General features: G+C 44.4%; 1 protein-coding gene across 1 annotated transcript in view; it reads left to right on the plus strand.

The window, feature by feature from the left end:
• The first annotated feature begins 2,499 nt into the window (after positions 1–2,499).
• The window catches only part of ABCC3 (ATP binding cassette subfamily C member 3), a 50,498-nt gene continuing 36,159 nt past the window's right edge, over positions 2,500–16,838 (plus strand). The window contains exon 1 of the mRNA XM_054221816.1: positions 2,500–2,603. Coding sequence (XP_054077791.1) covers positions 2,574–2,603 — 30 coding nt within the window. The 5' untranslated portion in view covers positions 2,500–2,573. The remainder of the gene's footprint in view (positions 2,604–16,838) is intronic.

The raw sequence follows: 16,838 nt of genomic DNA on the forward strand, positions 1-16,838 counted from the left end.
AAGAGCCATAAAGGAGTAAATCCCAGCTGTTACTGACTTTTCTTACAACTTGTATTGTGGTGCAATTCCACTGAACAAAAGTTTCCGTGTAAGACTTTCAAAGACAACCCACAATGTCCTTAGAAGTTCTCCTTCACCCAGTTGGCTAGTCCTTGAGAGGATTGTAATGTGATTGTGCTGATTAGCCTAGGACAGATAGATTTCAAATCTTGTAGGCAATCACCCGAGAACCTTATCTTGGACAAGATCCTATCTTCCCACACTAGGAAGAACTGTGTCCCTTTAGCCAGATCATAGTAAATGTCTAAAACAAATTCTCAGCATTGATTTTGGGAAGCACATGGCTTCCTCTGATAGTACTCAAGTATGATCTTGATAAGGACATAGAGGAGTGCATCATCAGTAAGTTCGCAGATGACACCAAGTTAAGCGGGAGTGTTGATCTGCATGAGGATAGGGAGGCTCTACAGAGAGACTTGGATAGATTGGATCGATGGGCCAACACTACCGGTATGAGCTTCAACAAGGCCAAGTGCCAGGTCCTGCGCTTGGGCCACAACAACCCCATGCATCGCTCCAGGCTTGGGGCAGCGTGGCTGGAGAGCTGCCCGGCAGAAAAGGACCTGGGGGTTCTAATTGGCAAGCGGCTGGACATGAGCCAGCAGCGTGCCCAGGTGGCCGAGAAAGCCGATGGCCTCCTGGCTTGTATTAGAAATAGTGTGACCAGCAGAAGCACGGAGGGGATTGGCCCCCTGTACTCAGCGCTGGTGAGGCCACACCTTGAGTATCGTGTCCAGTTTTGGGCACCTCAATACAAGAGAGATACCGAGGTGCTGGAGCGAGCGCAGAGGAGGGCAACGAAGCTGGTGAAGGGCCTGGAGAATGAATCTTCTGAGGAGCGATTGAAGGAGCTGGGACTGTTTAGTTTGAGGAAGAGGAGGCTGAGGGGAGACCTCATCGCTCTCTACAGCTACGTGAAAGGACATTGTAGAGAGGTTGGTGCTGGTCTCTTCTCACAGGTAATTAGTGATAGAACAAGAGGGAATGGCTTCAAGCTGCAGCAGGGGAGGTTTAGACTGGACATTAGGAAAAAATTCTTCACAGAAAGAGTGGTCAGACACTGGAATAGGCTGCCCAGGGAGGGGGTGGAGTCACCATCCCTGAATGTGTTTAAGAGTCGTTTAGATGTGGTGTTGGGGGATATGGTGTAGGGGAGAACTTTGTAGAGTGGGGTTGATGGTTGGACTCGATGATCCCAAGGGTCTTTTCCAACCTAAATGATTCTATGATTCTACTCAGAGTGGGTATCACCCCCAGCATTCTCACTGGTCTTCATAAAAGATTAGCAGAATATTTTTTCTTTAGGGATGAAATATTTTTGGGACACTGCAATACTGTTCTTCTCATCTCTCTCCTGTTCTGGTGAGCATTTTTGACAACACCCTTCTGCCTGATGGCTCCTCACCTTCCAGCGAAGAAGGAAACTCAAACTCTTAAAACATTTAAGTAGATTTGTGGCAGATGGGCGCTTTGCGTGAGATGGTGTTATTGAACCAGATGCTACAGCAAGTGGGTGGACAAACAGCAGGTGCTGGAAGGTCAATAATGCTGTAGGAGAAGTCCTGCCCAAGAGGAAAGCAAACAGTGCTTCTGCATCATGTGGAGGTGAAATCCAGATTGTGTCCAAGGTGCTACACTACAAAATCTATTAGTTACCCATATACCTGAAATTTATTGACTGAAAGCTTTTGAAAATAGATCCACGCCACTGGTTTAACCACATGTGTACAGCGGAAGCAATTAGCATGAAGGAAGAGGCTGCAGATGGATGGATAAGGGATGTGGCGCTCATTTAAGTCCCGCTGAGGCAACCACACTCCACACCGCTCTGAAAGGGAGATGACAAGCGTCTCTGAGATGTGAACGTTAGCCTGAGCGGTCTGGATGGATGGACACTGTCAGCCCCAAGCCCAGTGGGACACCCCAGCTCCATGCAGCCACCCGGGGTGACCGTCCCTCAGCCCGGTGGTCCCTGACCACCAATGTCCCCCTCCGAGAGCAGGATCTGGCTGTCCCAGCAGGTCACACTGCCCAGGGGACGCCTTCTCCTGGGAGCTCGGTCCTTCCACAGGGTTGTCACCCTTTGGAAAGCAAGAAGCCACATGCTGGCAGTGGTGGCCAGGTGTTAGGGGTCAGCGGACAGTGGCAGCCCCTCTCCCTCCCTGTGACACCAGCCGGGGGTGCTCGGCCTTTGGGTGGCTGCCACAGTGGCGCCGGGGGTCGCCCCGCCGGCTCAGGGGAGCCCTTGGACTTTCTGGCGGCCACCCCGCCGCCTGAGGAGGCCTCGCCGGGGCGACGCGACTCTGGCCGGCGCCTCCCGGCCTGAGGGGGCGAGTGCAGCGGGGCGGCGGCGCTGGCGCCTCCCGCCGCCGGCGGGGAGGGCGGGACGGGCCGCGCCGGGCCCGCTCCTCCCCGCCCCCGTCCCGCCCAGGAGGGAAGGAGCCCGGCTTCTTCCCCCCACCTCTGGTGCCTGGCGTGGGCCTAGGACGAGGCTCTGCGCCCCTGCTGCGGCCATGGAGGCTTTCTGCGGGTCCCGCTTCTGGGTAAGCGGCGCGGCCGGTGGGGCCGCCTCCCTCCCTCCTCCCTCCCTTCCCGCCCCGCGGGCTGTGGAGAAAGTTGGATGGGGAAGTTGGCGCGGAGCAACCGGGGAGGGGAGCGGGGACCAGCCCCCTCAGGGCCGGCTGCGGGGCTTGCCCCGGGGCGAGGAGGAGCGCCGTGCCCCCGCTGTGAGGAGCCGGAGCGGGCAGGGAGGGCTCGGTCCTGCGGCGTCCGAGGGGCTGAGCTGCGTCTCCCCCTCGCCCGCCGGCTGTGGTGGCTCCTCCGGGCTGAGGAGCAGGACCAGGAGAAGGGCCGGTAGCACCTTGTTCACCATTCAGCATCTCCAGACCAGAGCCAAGGCCCTGCAAAGGGACCCCACAAGACCCCCGGCCGTGCCACAGCTCCCGCAGGAGAGGCGGCGTTTCTTGTGGCGCTCCCTCACAGCTGTACTCCACCTCTGGACCTCACAGCGATCCTTCTTCTGAGGGGTCCTGTCTTAGTGTCGCTGCTGCTCTTCAGAACCCCCCTGATGAGCAGGAAGGTGCTCCCTCTTAAGTGCTTTATTGCTGGTAAAGAGTGATGGTTTCATGGCAGCCACGGGTGGTCACAAGCCTCGGAGGGTTGCGGTGACTTATGTTAGCATTTGGAGCCGTCAGCCTTCTGGAGAGGCCGATTGCGGCAGACGCTGGGTTTGTAAGCAGAAAAGTTTGGAAATTGCTGCTGTGGTCAGCTCTGATGGTGAAGTGTGTAAGTGCTAACTGTTACAAGGACTTGGCGCAGGAGTTCCCCACGGTGGAGCCTGCTGCATCCCTCTGTGCCGTGTAGGCAGACACTGTAGACGGTATGAAGCCTTGGGGATTTGGGCATGTATGGTGAGTCTGGAAACGCCCTCCAAAAAAATCACAATTTTTTGCGTATGCCTTTCTCTTAACGTTGATGTAGCTCAAGGGAGATTTTTTCAAAAAAAGATAAGCAGGAATGAAACGGAATGTCTCAAGATGAATGACTGCTAGAAAGTTATTAGAGGACAGCACAAGCAATTGGCTATGAGGACTTAATGTTGAGCTCCATCTTCAGATAACTAATTATCTTTCAAAATCTGTCTTGACATTACTTTTTAAAAGAGGACTTAGGCTCCTAAGCCCCTTGGTTACATGTCTTTGTTCAGCGTCAGATTTCATTTACAAGCGCTCTGCGTGCTCTCTGCTACAACTGTTGTCAGGTAAGCTTGCTCAAACAAGTATTTTTACCTCTTATTTCTACTATAAACACTCAGAACAGGAACAAGCACAAACAGATCAACACTGCTCACTAGTGTATTGACTGCCTCGAGACACGTGTCTTAGCTTCTCAAGGAAGGCTCCTAGTGCAACTGCTCTTCGTGGCCAAAGCTCCTGATGACAGTTTGTTGATATGTTAGTGTAAAATGCTTAGGTAGTTTTGCTGGCTTTCAGTATGAAATAAGTGTATCATTCTGTACTTTCTGCAGTACTATGAAGCTCAAGCACAATACCCTTTGCGATGCTGTGTCTGGTATATGCTCAGCTCAGGTAGTGTATCCTGGTTTTAATATTGTCACCACTTTTCAAAACTAAATTTGCAGGAAGTAATATAAAGGTAATCCAGGGAAGGGATTTTAATTAATAAACATTTATTTTCAGCATAAATGGTGAAGAGATCTAAATGTGTTTAACAAAGCATAAGTAGTAATAGAAACTATACCTTCAGCCTTGCTCAAAGTAATAGTGCAAATGTGATTACTCCAGCTGATCTGAAATATGGTAGTTTGGATTGGGAGACAGTGCATTTTCTGTTTGAGTGCATGAAGGAAGATGTCAGGCATGTGTTAAAAGGCTCCCCAGAAACTTCTTTTTTTGGTGTAATTATCACATCCTTATACCTCAAAATAAAGTATTACTAAAGAATAAAAGGAGACTCATTGAAAAGAGGCGAGCAATCTTCCTTAAGCAAATGGGCAAACTGCTTAATAAAAGTAGACCTGTTCTGTTTCTTCGGAATGATCCAAAGTTGTTTAGAGTCTGAACAACCTTCCGTCTGTTTAAGTATTTTTAAAAATGGTACTCAATCACTGTGTGCAATGGAGCATGTAACCCAGTGACCGGCAGTTTGGACTCAGTGGCCAAGAGTCTTATACCCTATTTTTGGTAGCCAGTGGTATTTTCTCTGCTAACAGGAGTGAACTGATTTTATGAGAGATTTTAAGTGTAGTCACTTAAATGTAGATGACAGTCACCTTGAAGTGATTTGCTGTGCAAAAATGCTGTTCCAGAAGAATGCAGGTAGAGGCTTCTTTTTGAAATATGTCCACAAAAGTTGGGGTTTCTCGTGCTGCTGTGCACTTGAAGAAGGAAGAACAAGGTGAAACGCAGTTACTGGCCTGTGCATGCAAACTAATGTTGTGCAGCTTTGCATTTCAGATCAAGAACTTGATAACAGGAGAACCAGTATTAATGTTTGCTTTTCCATAGCTGATGAACTTAGACTCTTTCCCCATTTTTTGTCAAAGAAAATCTAGATATTTTTGGAAGCTGAATGACATACTGGTGTCAGTTCTAAAACTGTTCAGAGCGAAAGGAAACATGCTGTTCCAATTTAAACAGTTCTTTGTTTTGGAGTTTAAACCAACTACAATACTTTTCTGTTAAAAGGAGGTCAGAATCAACACAAAACGGTTCAGAATTAGCTCATGAAAATGTTTACATTGAAATATATCAACTTTAACAGAAGGTTGATTTATCTTGGATTTTTTTGGTTTATCAAAAGTGTTAAGGTTTCAACTCTTTACCCTGATGCAGCGTGGGGAATTTCGCTGGAAATGTCAACAGGTTGGGGTTTTTGTGTTTGTGCAGAGGCAAAATAATTTCCTGTTCAACCCATTTTAGAAATAAGAAATTAAAGGAAACACTGTAGGTCACAGTAGAAATCCATAAAAGCTTTTGACTTCCAGCTATTGCTTTACCTGTTGAACGTGCAATCAGCAAATCACTAATACAAATGTGGATATTTTATACATACAGAGGAACAACCGGAACATTATTTTTTCAAAATGCAGTATGAGCAATCTCTTCATCTGAACACTTAGAAACATACTGTCTACTTCAATGGAGAATTCAAAGCTAACTGTTAACATCTCCTAGCAGTGTTGCCATGCTAAATGCCTTTTGGGAAGAGATGAATGCGATAGTGCATACCCACACAAGGCAGTCCTTAGGTGTGTTATTTACTATTGCCCATAATTACCTCCTACTTATTGTGTCACGTATTTACTATGTGATAGAAAGTGTGCTAGATAGGCGTGCCAATTAATGTGACCCACAATCTCTGTACTTGAGAAGCCGATACTGGTGAATTATCACTTATTTATTGCTTATGCCCTTCACTGTAGTAGAACGTGTGCGGTTCCTCTGAGAGGAGAACAAAGTCATCTTCTAGGGAGAGTTTGCCCCAAAAGCATTTTGGCCTAGTGACTAAACAACATGAGCTTGGAAAACCAAATTCTGTTCCATTGTAAAGACACGTTGTCTTTCTGTGGCTCGGACTCTGGGTAAGAAAAGGCACTTGCGGCTGCTGTGAGGATAAAACATTAAGTGCTCTGCAGTACTTGGGTACTCTTGGGACAATGGGTCATATAAACATCTTAGCCTACAGACAGACTAAGTGCCTAGGCTTAAGCAGCAGCAGCAGCTTCTGGTTTTGGTGGTGTTAGTTTTTTTTTTTTTTTTAACAGCATAAATAGGAAATGGGAGGACAGGTGATACAGCGCTTCAAAGGAGAGACCACAACTTCTAGTCAGTTATGGATGAGATCCAGGCTTGTTCCTTTTGATCCTGCTTGGCCCACAGAGCTCAATTTCCTTGTCTATCCTGTGTCTTGGTACCCTGACAGATGCCTTTTTTTCCTTTTTCCCCGTACCACATGGAGTGCTGGCTCCTTCTTTGTCCAGAGGCTCTTGAGTAACTCAGCAGGAAGTTGCCGCAACTCTCAAAAGTAAACAATACCTCCGTCTTTGAGATAGTCTCATACAAGCACCCCATTAACTTTTAGGTTTGCGGATATTCCTTCACCTTGAGTCATTCTGTGAAATTTTGGTCTTCTTGGACTAAAAGTCACACTGCTCTCTGGGAATGCAACTTCCTGCTCTGTCAGCTCAAAGTGACACCAGCCTCCCCTCTGCAGAATTTCCCCTTTTGCTTCGTCATGCTTGAATTTTTTGTAGTTTGAGACAACAGGATAGAGTTGTAGTAAGGACGAAATGTTTCTTTCAAGGAAGGTGACAAACAATGTACTTCTTGTAACATGTGTACAAGTTTATTTAAAAAGCCCCACAACTTAAGTGATTTGGCCCAAAATTAATAACAGTACATCAAATTTCAATTATTCCATTATATTTTCAACTAAATTAGTTCCAGGAGAGGAAGTGCAAAGCAAAAGGTCTTAGCAGGTCATTGCAAAGGACGGATTCTGCAGTAGGATGGTATGGTCCAGACTGGCTGTTGTTTATATATTAGTTTCCCCTTCTGCCACACTGTGATAAATGCAGAATGTTCACAGTTTATAAATGTGATACAGATCTCCACATAATCTTTGTTAACTGCGTCCAACTTCAGATGACTGAGTCCTACTTCTATAAATCTCTTCACTATTGACATTCGCATCAGATATCTGTGTTCTTTCTCACATTAGGTAGGACATCAAAATACTTTAATAGTCTCTTCAGGCATCAGATCTATGAAGTTATGCTCTCTCAAAGGGTAGCTGTGTTGGTAACATCCTGAACTTAAAAGCAATTAAGTACTCAAGCTCAAATCCTCCAAGATTTTAAGATTCTTGAATCAAGTTGCATGGAAGCTATTGCTAAAGGATTTGGGCCTCAGATTCTCAATGTCAAGAGCAGTATAAATATTTATCACTATATTTGGAGTATTACCCAGGCCCTATTATCATTCATCTCTGTGTAAACAGCATAATAGACTGTATTTGAATCTGTTTAGGGAAGACAAAGTCTGGATTTGAGAGTTGTGAGCAAAACTTAATGCCAGTGAAAGCTGCCAATGTCAAGGATTTATGGAGCCCTTCAATGACAGCATCAATTAATGAGTCTCGTGAAAATGACATTCATTTCAGCAGAATACGTGAATGTGATTGTTCATGTTTTTCAAGGGAAGCAGTCATTGCCGTTTCCTTCAAACTGACACGTCAAACAAACAATACAGTTCTCAGGAGAATGGGACAGCTGACAAAATTGTCACCACCAGCATCTGACCAGCACGGTTGAGTCCCTTCTAGAATTCCAGGCTGCAGTTCTGGAATTCCAGGAAAAAGGATTTGTAGGGGAAAAAAAAACACCCATGGGGAGAACAATCTTTTTTTGCCCAGGTGCACTGTGACTTTGTGGGAGATGCCTCACAAAGGCCTTTTGGACACAAACGCCTGCTTGTCCCTCCTTTCCATGTGTTTTCTGGGGATGGGATGGGATGCCATGGGACAGTGCAGATAGTGTGGAACTGGTAGCCTGTTGTAGGGAGGCGAGGTCCCACTTTGCTTTAATGGAGTGTTAAAGCCCCACAAGGAGACTTTTTCTCTGTAGCAAAACTCAAGGTCGTGTATGTTCTTCCGCTTCAAACACAACTCTTTCTCCCTGGTCACAGCTCTGACCGTTTTAGCTGAAGTGACGTAGCTGGTAGATGTAGTGTCTAGGACTGAGGAATTCTATAAAGTTTCCCTCCTGAAAAAAAATAGTATTTGAAACAAAATCTGAGTCACTTGAAGAGTTCCTTAAAATGGAGCTTATTTAATTGCTACAGTTAAGAATATAAAGCATTTTGAGATGGGCCTAACCTACCTGGTAGGCAAATTGCTGTGCCACTGGAGATGTAATCCTTTCTTTTCTACATGTGTAAAATTGTAATGTATTAAAATGAAGAGACTATTACTGTTTAAAATTTAATTTTAAAAAAATTCCTTTGAGAAACCTATTAAATGGGATCTTTGATTTTTCCAGTAAGCTAATGCTCCATTTGTCTCCTGATACTGCCGCGAGTATGATGGGCCATTATCCAGTCGCACGTTATTTGGCTGAGCTGGAGGAGAGCATAGCGGCAAGCAGCCAGAGATCTTCCCAGGAATGCGATGGGGCTTTTGTACAACCAGCAGCCTTGATTCTGTGCTGGGCCTGTGTGAGCTGGCACCTCGTCCCCGTGCTAATCTCACGGTAGCGTGAGAGGTGAAGTCAATGTAATAAAACTTAGATCATTTACAGTAATGTCATGTGCCAGTGTCATAAAGCTTTGAATTAGAACAGAATAAGAAATGAAGGAGGGAGAGAAGAAAAACCGCTTCACAGGGCTTGTTTCAAATGTCAAAGTCATTTAGTTTCCAAACTTGCTGAGAATACAGAAATATGTTTAGACACTTGTGCAATTAAAAAAGAAAAGTATACTTCTCATTTCTTCCTTTGCGCCCTCTCCTTCCCCCCCCCCGCCCCCCCGCCCCGATGAATGACTTGTTTTCTAGAATCTCCTCCACCTCTTTCTTACACATGCAATTTTTTCATTTCATTTCCCTTTTTTAATATGTACATTTGGAAACATGGAAAAAATCTCCACGTTCTGGATATCATCTTTTTATTACGGTAAGGAAAGGTGACAGCAAGCAAAGTGGAACAAAAAGCAGTAAAAAACTTAATGCTTTTATGTTTTGTCTCCTTTGAAAAAGCAAGGTATATCTGCTGGGGGAAATAGTTTACTATTGGAAGATCTGTTAGATGGAAAATTGTGGCCAGTGGTAATCTTCATATGCAGCAATGCTATTCTGTTTGCCTCTTTTTTTTTCCTTTTTTTTTTCTCCTGCCCTGATGCAGAGTTGCTACCTCTTGCTTACATGTTGGTGACTTGAAAAAATTCACTTTCCATGTCTAAGCCTCTTTGTGGTGAAGTTTGAAAGTTGTGGCACATTTGGGTGTTTGAAGCGCCGTTACTGTAAGCATATTGCAACTGGGGCACTCTGGTCTTACAGCAGTTCTTCAGGGATGGTGCTGCTCTCCTCATACCGGGACTGGCCGGGCAGATTCAGTTGCAGGGTGTTTGTACAGATCATAGTTGGATGATGATGATGATTCTTTTATGGTTAATGATTAATGGACATGAAACAGGGATTTCCTGGATGTTGGAAAAAATCAAGTTTTAAGCTCTAAGTTCACATCACTTAGTGCTGGATAGAAGCTGTGCATGCTATTGATTTGGGGTAGAGCAATGTACCAGGACAGTTCTGCCTTTGCTCCCATTTCCATGATTAACGTATTCCTTTTCCATAGTCACCTGATCCCATTTTTTCTTTATCTCTGAATTTTTTGGCTTAACAACACTGATGGCCAACCTTCACTTTAAGAAGAAGGGAAGAGACGAGAGAATAGCTGAGAAGGCGGGGGGAGGCATAGGAGCAGATTTTTCCCAAAGATTCTACCTTTGGTGGTGCTTTGCAAGCTCTTTTTCTGGTTTAGGGCCAGACTCTGGATTTCACTCTTTTTCTGAATAAAAATGACTGAGATAAATAGGTCTGCGGACTGAGAGATGAGTACGGTTTGTGCAAATTAACTCCCAGAGCATAGCTACAGCGTAACACTTGTCTGTGTTAGGTGAGCTTAGGTCAGTTCTGTGACTGATACACCAGGCTTAATCTTGTCATTAACGCTCATTAGCACCTGGAGTCTGTCCTTGCCCTCTAGCCCGCTGCTGCATTTGACTTCTTGGTGCTCCCCTAATGAGTGTCCCTGCAGCTGAAGACCAACCTTGGGCATTTGAGATGGCACGTCACCTTTGTGTCCTGCCCCACCAAACTCCCACGCTACTGTCATGTTAAAGACGGCCTTGGCCAGACACTAAAATCTCACTATTGCTGCAGTCAATTTGTCGGTTCCAGCTCCTGCTAGGCAGGCGGAGTGGAGTGTCAGAACAGCGCTGATGACCATTTTTTTGGTGACAGTCCCTTTTATTATTATTGTACATCAGCCCAACTGGATGGGACAGCTTAAAACAGAGGAGTCAGGGTGGGAAGGGGAGAAAATAAAGCAGGAACCATCTCATTTGGAGCTGTTTCAGCTGTTCCTACCTCTTAATTGAGCTACGTTCCTTATGATCCTTGGATTTACTCTGCTCCTTTCAACTGAAGGGAGATGGGATGGCTCAAATGAAGGTTATTCACCAACACCTGTCACCACACTGAGCTGAACGACCCGCTTCTTTATTTGTACTTGCACAAGGCCATAGGAAAGGCCTTTGATGATGCAATTAACAGAAAGTTTTCTCTACAACAGTATATAGCTTTGATCAATTCTAAAAGACAGTTGGGGACTTTCTTCTGCTGAAAGAATGACCCTGTTTCCTTTTCTTCTCAATCCTGCTTTTGACTTATGAGCATTCGTACCTCATGTTGTCTCAGGTGCAGATATTTGCTGTGGTCAACTTCTACTTTACTATCTCTCTTAAGCTACAGATGCTTTTATGAAAGACACGTTTCCTGGGGTTGTATGACTGTGGCAGAATACGAACGTACTTTTTTTTCATCCTGCCTCATTTTTGTTCGTGATGGCAGAGACACTCTGAACTTACACTCTCAAAACTCAAAAACTAGAAGGAGAAGAAAGAGAAACTTGCTGTTTTGTATAACACCTGCCATTAAGGCTGTACATTGATTTTTTGGGTGTCTGGTCCACAGTTCTCAAGTGCATTGCGTGGTTGGTACTGTTTGTACCATGAAACTTCAACTCAAGCAAATACATGTGACTAGTTACTCCGCAACCATAAACTTGCTCGTATAGGCTATGAACTTGTACAAGATCTGTTTGATTGATTAAAATAAGTCACTAAAGATCCTTTTACTGCTGGAAAAGAAAGTTCAGCATCCTGCATGAATGTCCTTTGCTAAAATAGATAACCATTGCAGCGTGCTTTGTAAACAGAAAAATACTATGTTGGGTTATTAACTGTGTGGTTCATGCAGTACTATAAATGCTTATGTCCTTTCAACCTCACCTTTCTCCAAGCAGTATTGTTGGGTTGTTGAAGTGGAGAATATCATTATCTTTTGCCCTGCCTTAAGAGGGGAAAGAAAAAAAAGAAAAAAAAGGTTGTTCATGTAATCATATGAAGGGATTGAGTTGTTCAGTTCAGCAGTCACTGTGGATTAATGCAGCATGTTACTCCTGTGCGTAAGGGTGAAATTGTTCCTTTGGAAACGTAAACGAATGATCTTGCTCTGAAAAGGCCATTTGAAACTGTCAGCCTTCCAGAAGACTGGAGCAGAGAACTTGTTTGCATTTGTGCTCTAAAATGATTACTAGAGTTTGCCCCAAAGAGCTTACGGGCAGGGACCAAGCAGAGGAGAAGGACAGCAGCTAGAAGTGGGAGGTGAGACACGGAGAGGTTGAGATGAAGCCTGTGCTGTAGCTGAGACTGAGCCCTGATAGTTTTTGGTGGTGTGGTTCAGAGCTATGACTGCAGAGCCATCCTTGTGCGTGGGAGGAGGCTGTGCAGTACAGCCAAGAGAAAACCACCTTTCCTTTTTTTTTCCCCCTCCTCTTTTTTTTGTTATTGCCAGGCTGTGCAAGTGAAACTCATTGGTGGGTTATCTACCATAACTAGGGGCAAAAGAAAGGCAGGAAGATTCTCCTCTGCATTTAAAGTTCTCACTAACAATTTATTCTACGAGAGATACAGTTCCCATGTTTATTTACTGCAGGAAGCGTTGTTACTTTCAGTTATTGACTTCCCGTCTTTTACTCTCTGTGTGTACCTTACCAGCCAGTTTTCCAATTTGACTTTTAATCTTAAAAACATGCCAACTAGTGCTAGCTGACACAGAATCGGTGATATGGCATGTATTAACCTTGGGTAGAGTGCAAATGACGTCAACGCAATGGCCTTCGCCTTCCCAGCAGATAAAGAATGAATTTGTGTTTCCTGTGCTTTTCCCGGTTCTTTTTGCACTTTAGAAACTTAGAGAGAAACATGTATTAATTTATCCAGTCAATGAAGATAACTGCTTGAGACTACAAAAGATATCGTTAGTCTTCCCCAGGGTTTGGAAGCTTTCCATTGCCAGCTGTTTGAGGAGCATTACTGCAGCATCAGCCGTGTGCTGGGTAAAGCTAGCGTGAGGCACTTTATTTTAAACTTCTACAGTGGAGTAGGATTTGGTTTAGACTTAAGACCAGACACCAACTGGTCTTTCTCAGGAGGCTCTTTTAACATCATCCTTGGGGTTTGGGAAAGGGATAGACAGGAATTTCCCGGTTCCTGTTCTTCAGCCTAGCTGCAGGCTTTCTCCTCGTTCCCTTTTCTTTGAAAGCTGTAAGGGATGATGTGCCAGAAAACCAAGATATGTTGCGTTGAACTTTTGCTTGCTTTGAGTGCATTATCAGTTTTAAGGATGGCTTTTTCAATAGCAGCGTTCTTTTCCAGAGGGGAAAGTACTAAGTATTAGAGCAGATTTAATGTTGCTCAGAGCTTCCCCTGTTGAATGCCTTCCCTTAAACGAAGATCACGTATTTAAAACTGCTCATCTAAATTTAGGTCCTACTGCACAAATGGCTGTTACTACAAGGGTCATGTTTATCCAAAGACTGTGACTGGAGTGAAGGGTATGATTGAAAGCTGCTGGAAGGGGCAATATCAATGATATTCTTAACTGATCAACAGAAAGCCCCACTAATTTGTAACTTTTAGACTCCGGGGAACCCCTTATCTGCTTTGAAGCTATAACAAGCATCTCTAATCTCTTTTCCCATGGATGTTAGCATTGCATTTAAGTATTATTACAGGATTAAGTAAATTGTGTGTCTTGGGGTTCGGTACAGCAGGCTGGTATTTCTGCAATGCTGCATCTCACCAGCAGAGCCTCCAACCTGATCCATGACACAACATCCAAGGAAATGCTGCTGCTTACAGACAGTTGTCACTGAGCTTTTGGCAATCTGGAGGAGCCTCGGGAGCGCAGTGGGAATCTGGATTAGGAAGAGGTCACAGATAACTGCCCTAAAGACTTGCTTGTGCGGAAGCGAGCTGACATCGATGTTAGCTGTGATGGACACGCTGGTTGTTACAGTTTCCCTGGGATGAGTTTCTTGGGGAAAGTCGTGTTTCCCAACATGTGTGGCTGAGTATTTCCCCTTGTCAGATGCCTGTTGATGGGTCCCCCCCAGCTCGGGGTCACCGAGCTGCCTGCAGAATGTTTTCAGTGGGCTTTCATTGAAGGGGAACCTGAGACAGAGCTGTGATGCACTTAGGAAGGTGAGCAGCTCTCAGGACAGCACAGAGCCATGAGCCAAGGAACGCGTGTACAACATCTGTGTATTAAACCTCTTTCAGTAGCAAGTCCAAAGAAAACCCTCAAACCCAGACTGCCCAAGGTGGGTATTTTCACCCTCAATACAAATGGGACACAAGAAGCATTTAAATTTGGTCTGCTTACCAGGACAGAGTTCAGAACATGGAAAGGCAAGCCAGATTAAAGCAGGAGCCTTAAAGATAGGAGTTAAAGAGCTGGTGTGTCCCTCCAACCGTTGCTTCTTGTGTTTGTTCTCAGGGGTGGAGTTCCATAACTTTACTGCTGAATTGAAGGGTATTTAGCAATATTTAACAATGTTGGCTTGGTCGGGATAGACTGTATTGAGCCTTCGTGTTATATTCTGACTCAAAGTGAGTTGTTTAGGGTCGGAGTGGATGTTGGAATATATGCTGTCAGTGTGGTGATTTATAAAGCCATAAAGTGGAACTGCCAGCTTGGTGAAAACAGATCCAGCTTGGTAAGAAATGCAACTTTCAGATTCCCAATAATAATAATAATTCATAGCAAAGTCCCCACTACGTGGCACATGACACGGCAGTGTTAGTCCACTGTGATCTGATCTTAGCGCGAGCAAGTAATTTGCATGAAATTATACTAATTTAAATGTTTTAGGTACTGCGTCTTCTAACAGGAACCCCTCTCATTGTATTCACAGATGGAAAGAGTCTGCTCTCAGAAAACACCAATTCATTGAAAGGGAAACTTTTTACAGAAGCAGGTTTGTTCCAGGAAAGCTTGTTTATCTGGTCCAGGGTGGAACTGGACTTGGGAAAACATTCCCAAGATAGCCAGTAGTCAAGTCTGACCCCCTAGATGTAGGTTTTTCTTTCAGCCCACATCCCTGTTTCCCGTGTGCCTACATGGAAGTAGTAGGCTCTTGTTGGTCATTGAGTGGGTGCTGCTTCTTGTACTTTCACATAATTTTGGAAAGGTTCCACTTTTATTCTCAGGGATAATTCAACCGAATCTCAAAATCTTAGGTGGTTTCTTTTTTTTTAGGACAGAATTTTTGTTTTCTGGCCAGCTGTATTTATACATTCAAAAATGCAAGTCCTTTGCCTTGTTTAAATAAGAGTTAATGAAAACCTTTAAATGGCTTGGCAGCCATACAGTCTGTGTCTTGGATACAATACTCAGCTTGTGTTCAGTCCGAAGTTAATGGACATCTGGGGCAGTTTCTAGGTTGCTGTCAGACAGAAAGCAATTTCTGGACATTTTGGTCGTATAGGAAAGGTTTAAATTAAGAGTACTTCCCCCGCCCCCCCCCGAGTAACTTCTCCCTTAAACAGAATCTTTGTCTTATTCTGTGCCCAGTTATTGCTATTCTTTCTCAGCTTTCCTTTTCCAGCAAGCAAAAGGAGCACAATTGCAAACATGCTCAAGATATTGCTAAACCACATGTAATTTAAAGAGGAAATTACTATTTTGTTGAATAGATGATAGTAGATAAGCTTCAGCTCCAAAATTCTAGAGGGCATCTTCCTGCCCCAGGCAGGGTAGCTGCTAGGGCTGCTTATCATGTTAGAGATGCTGAAATGTTTTGATGATGAGCCAAAAATGGGTGCTCTTTAAACGTTATCTTCCTTTCTGGTGCCAGAGACCTGCTCGCTGGAGGAAAATACAGAAATAGTTTGAATGTGAAGCTGGAGTTTCGTTTGGTTTTGATGTTGTGTTTGAATGGCAGTGTAATTGCCCCTGTGTTGTTGATTTGTGGCTGAAGGTTCCCCTAGGTCTGGATAAACCTGTTTAGGTAAATGGGAATGTTTTTATGCCCCCGGCCCACGCTGTGTGCCTGCGTGCCTCCAAAAGAGCCATTTCTCAGCTGCAGAGGCACTAACTCTGCAGCACTAAAGGATGCAGTTGAGATGCACAGCTAATGGATTTGTGCCACCCTTCACCACTGCCAGGGGTTTCATTTGTGCCAAAGCTGAAGTACGGAGTGACAAACTCGTCACAGTTCAGCCAAACCATCCTGCAACCTGCCAAGGCTTTGTAGTTTCATTATACTTAGGAGCTCTTTCATGTGTATGTGGACTGATGCAGCGATGCATGTCTCTTCTGACAGATCCTCACCGAGATCAAAAAATTGTCAGGAGATTGTGGCTCTTCAGTTCTCCTAAAATCAACCGTGGCTTTCGGCATTTGGTCTCTTCTGTATTGGTAAACAAAAGCAGGGCTGGAAATACTTTTGAAGAATTCCTATTCAGACTATTCATTTGTAAGAGGTGGGGAGACGTGGTTTGGCTTAACTGAAACATACTTCTACTGAGAGCTCATATCCAAAAATAATTAGGTACAAATAGATGATTCTTGTGCAGAGACAAGGCATATTTGAACTATGGATATCTTAGTTTTATCATCTGCTTGTTAATGATACTACAACAAGTAATTTTACATTTCCTGCAAGTAAGTATTTCTCTACCACATTTAAGATGACACATCAGATGGCGAAATGCAAGTTGTGAATTTGTAGTTGATTTGATTAAAACCAAGTTCCCCTTAACTGTACTGAAGTTTCTATTTTAGCTTGAACTTGTGTTAACTGTGTTTGCATGTGGTGCATTCAAATCCTTAGGTACAAGTTGCATATGTGAATTGTGGTGTCCAAAGTCACAGATGGAAAGCACTGCTTGCAACGTTTGCAAGAAAACCCCTATTCCTACCTGTATGTACAATACATTCCTTTTACCTTTGTTTAGAATATATAGTTGGAGGCATATGAGTAAGAAGGACAAAATTTTAGTCCTAAATGGAGGGTTTTTTTAAATCTGATCATTTTCTCCAGCGCTGGACATTCTTGCTGGATGAGTTCTCAAGTTGAGGATTTTTGCCTCAAGAGCTTTGTTTAGCAGTTACACTCCAGGCTGGGAATGCCT

The sequence above is a fragment of the Rissa tridactyla genome, chromosome 15 (assembly GCF_028500815.1).
Source record: "Rissa tridactyla isolate bRisTri1 chromosome 15, bRisTri1.patW.cur.20221130, whole genome shotgun sequence".
In the NCBI taxonomy this organism is placed as follows: Eukaryota; Metazoa; Chordata; class Aves; order Charadriiformes; family Laridae; genus Rissa; species Rissa tridactyla.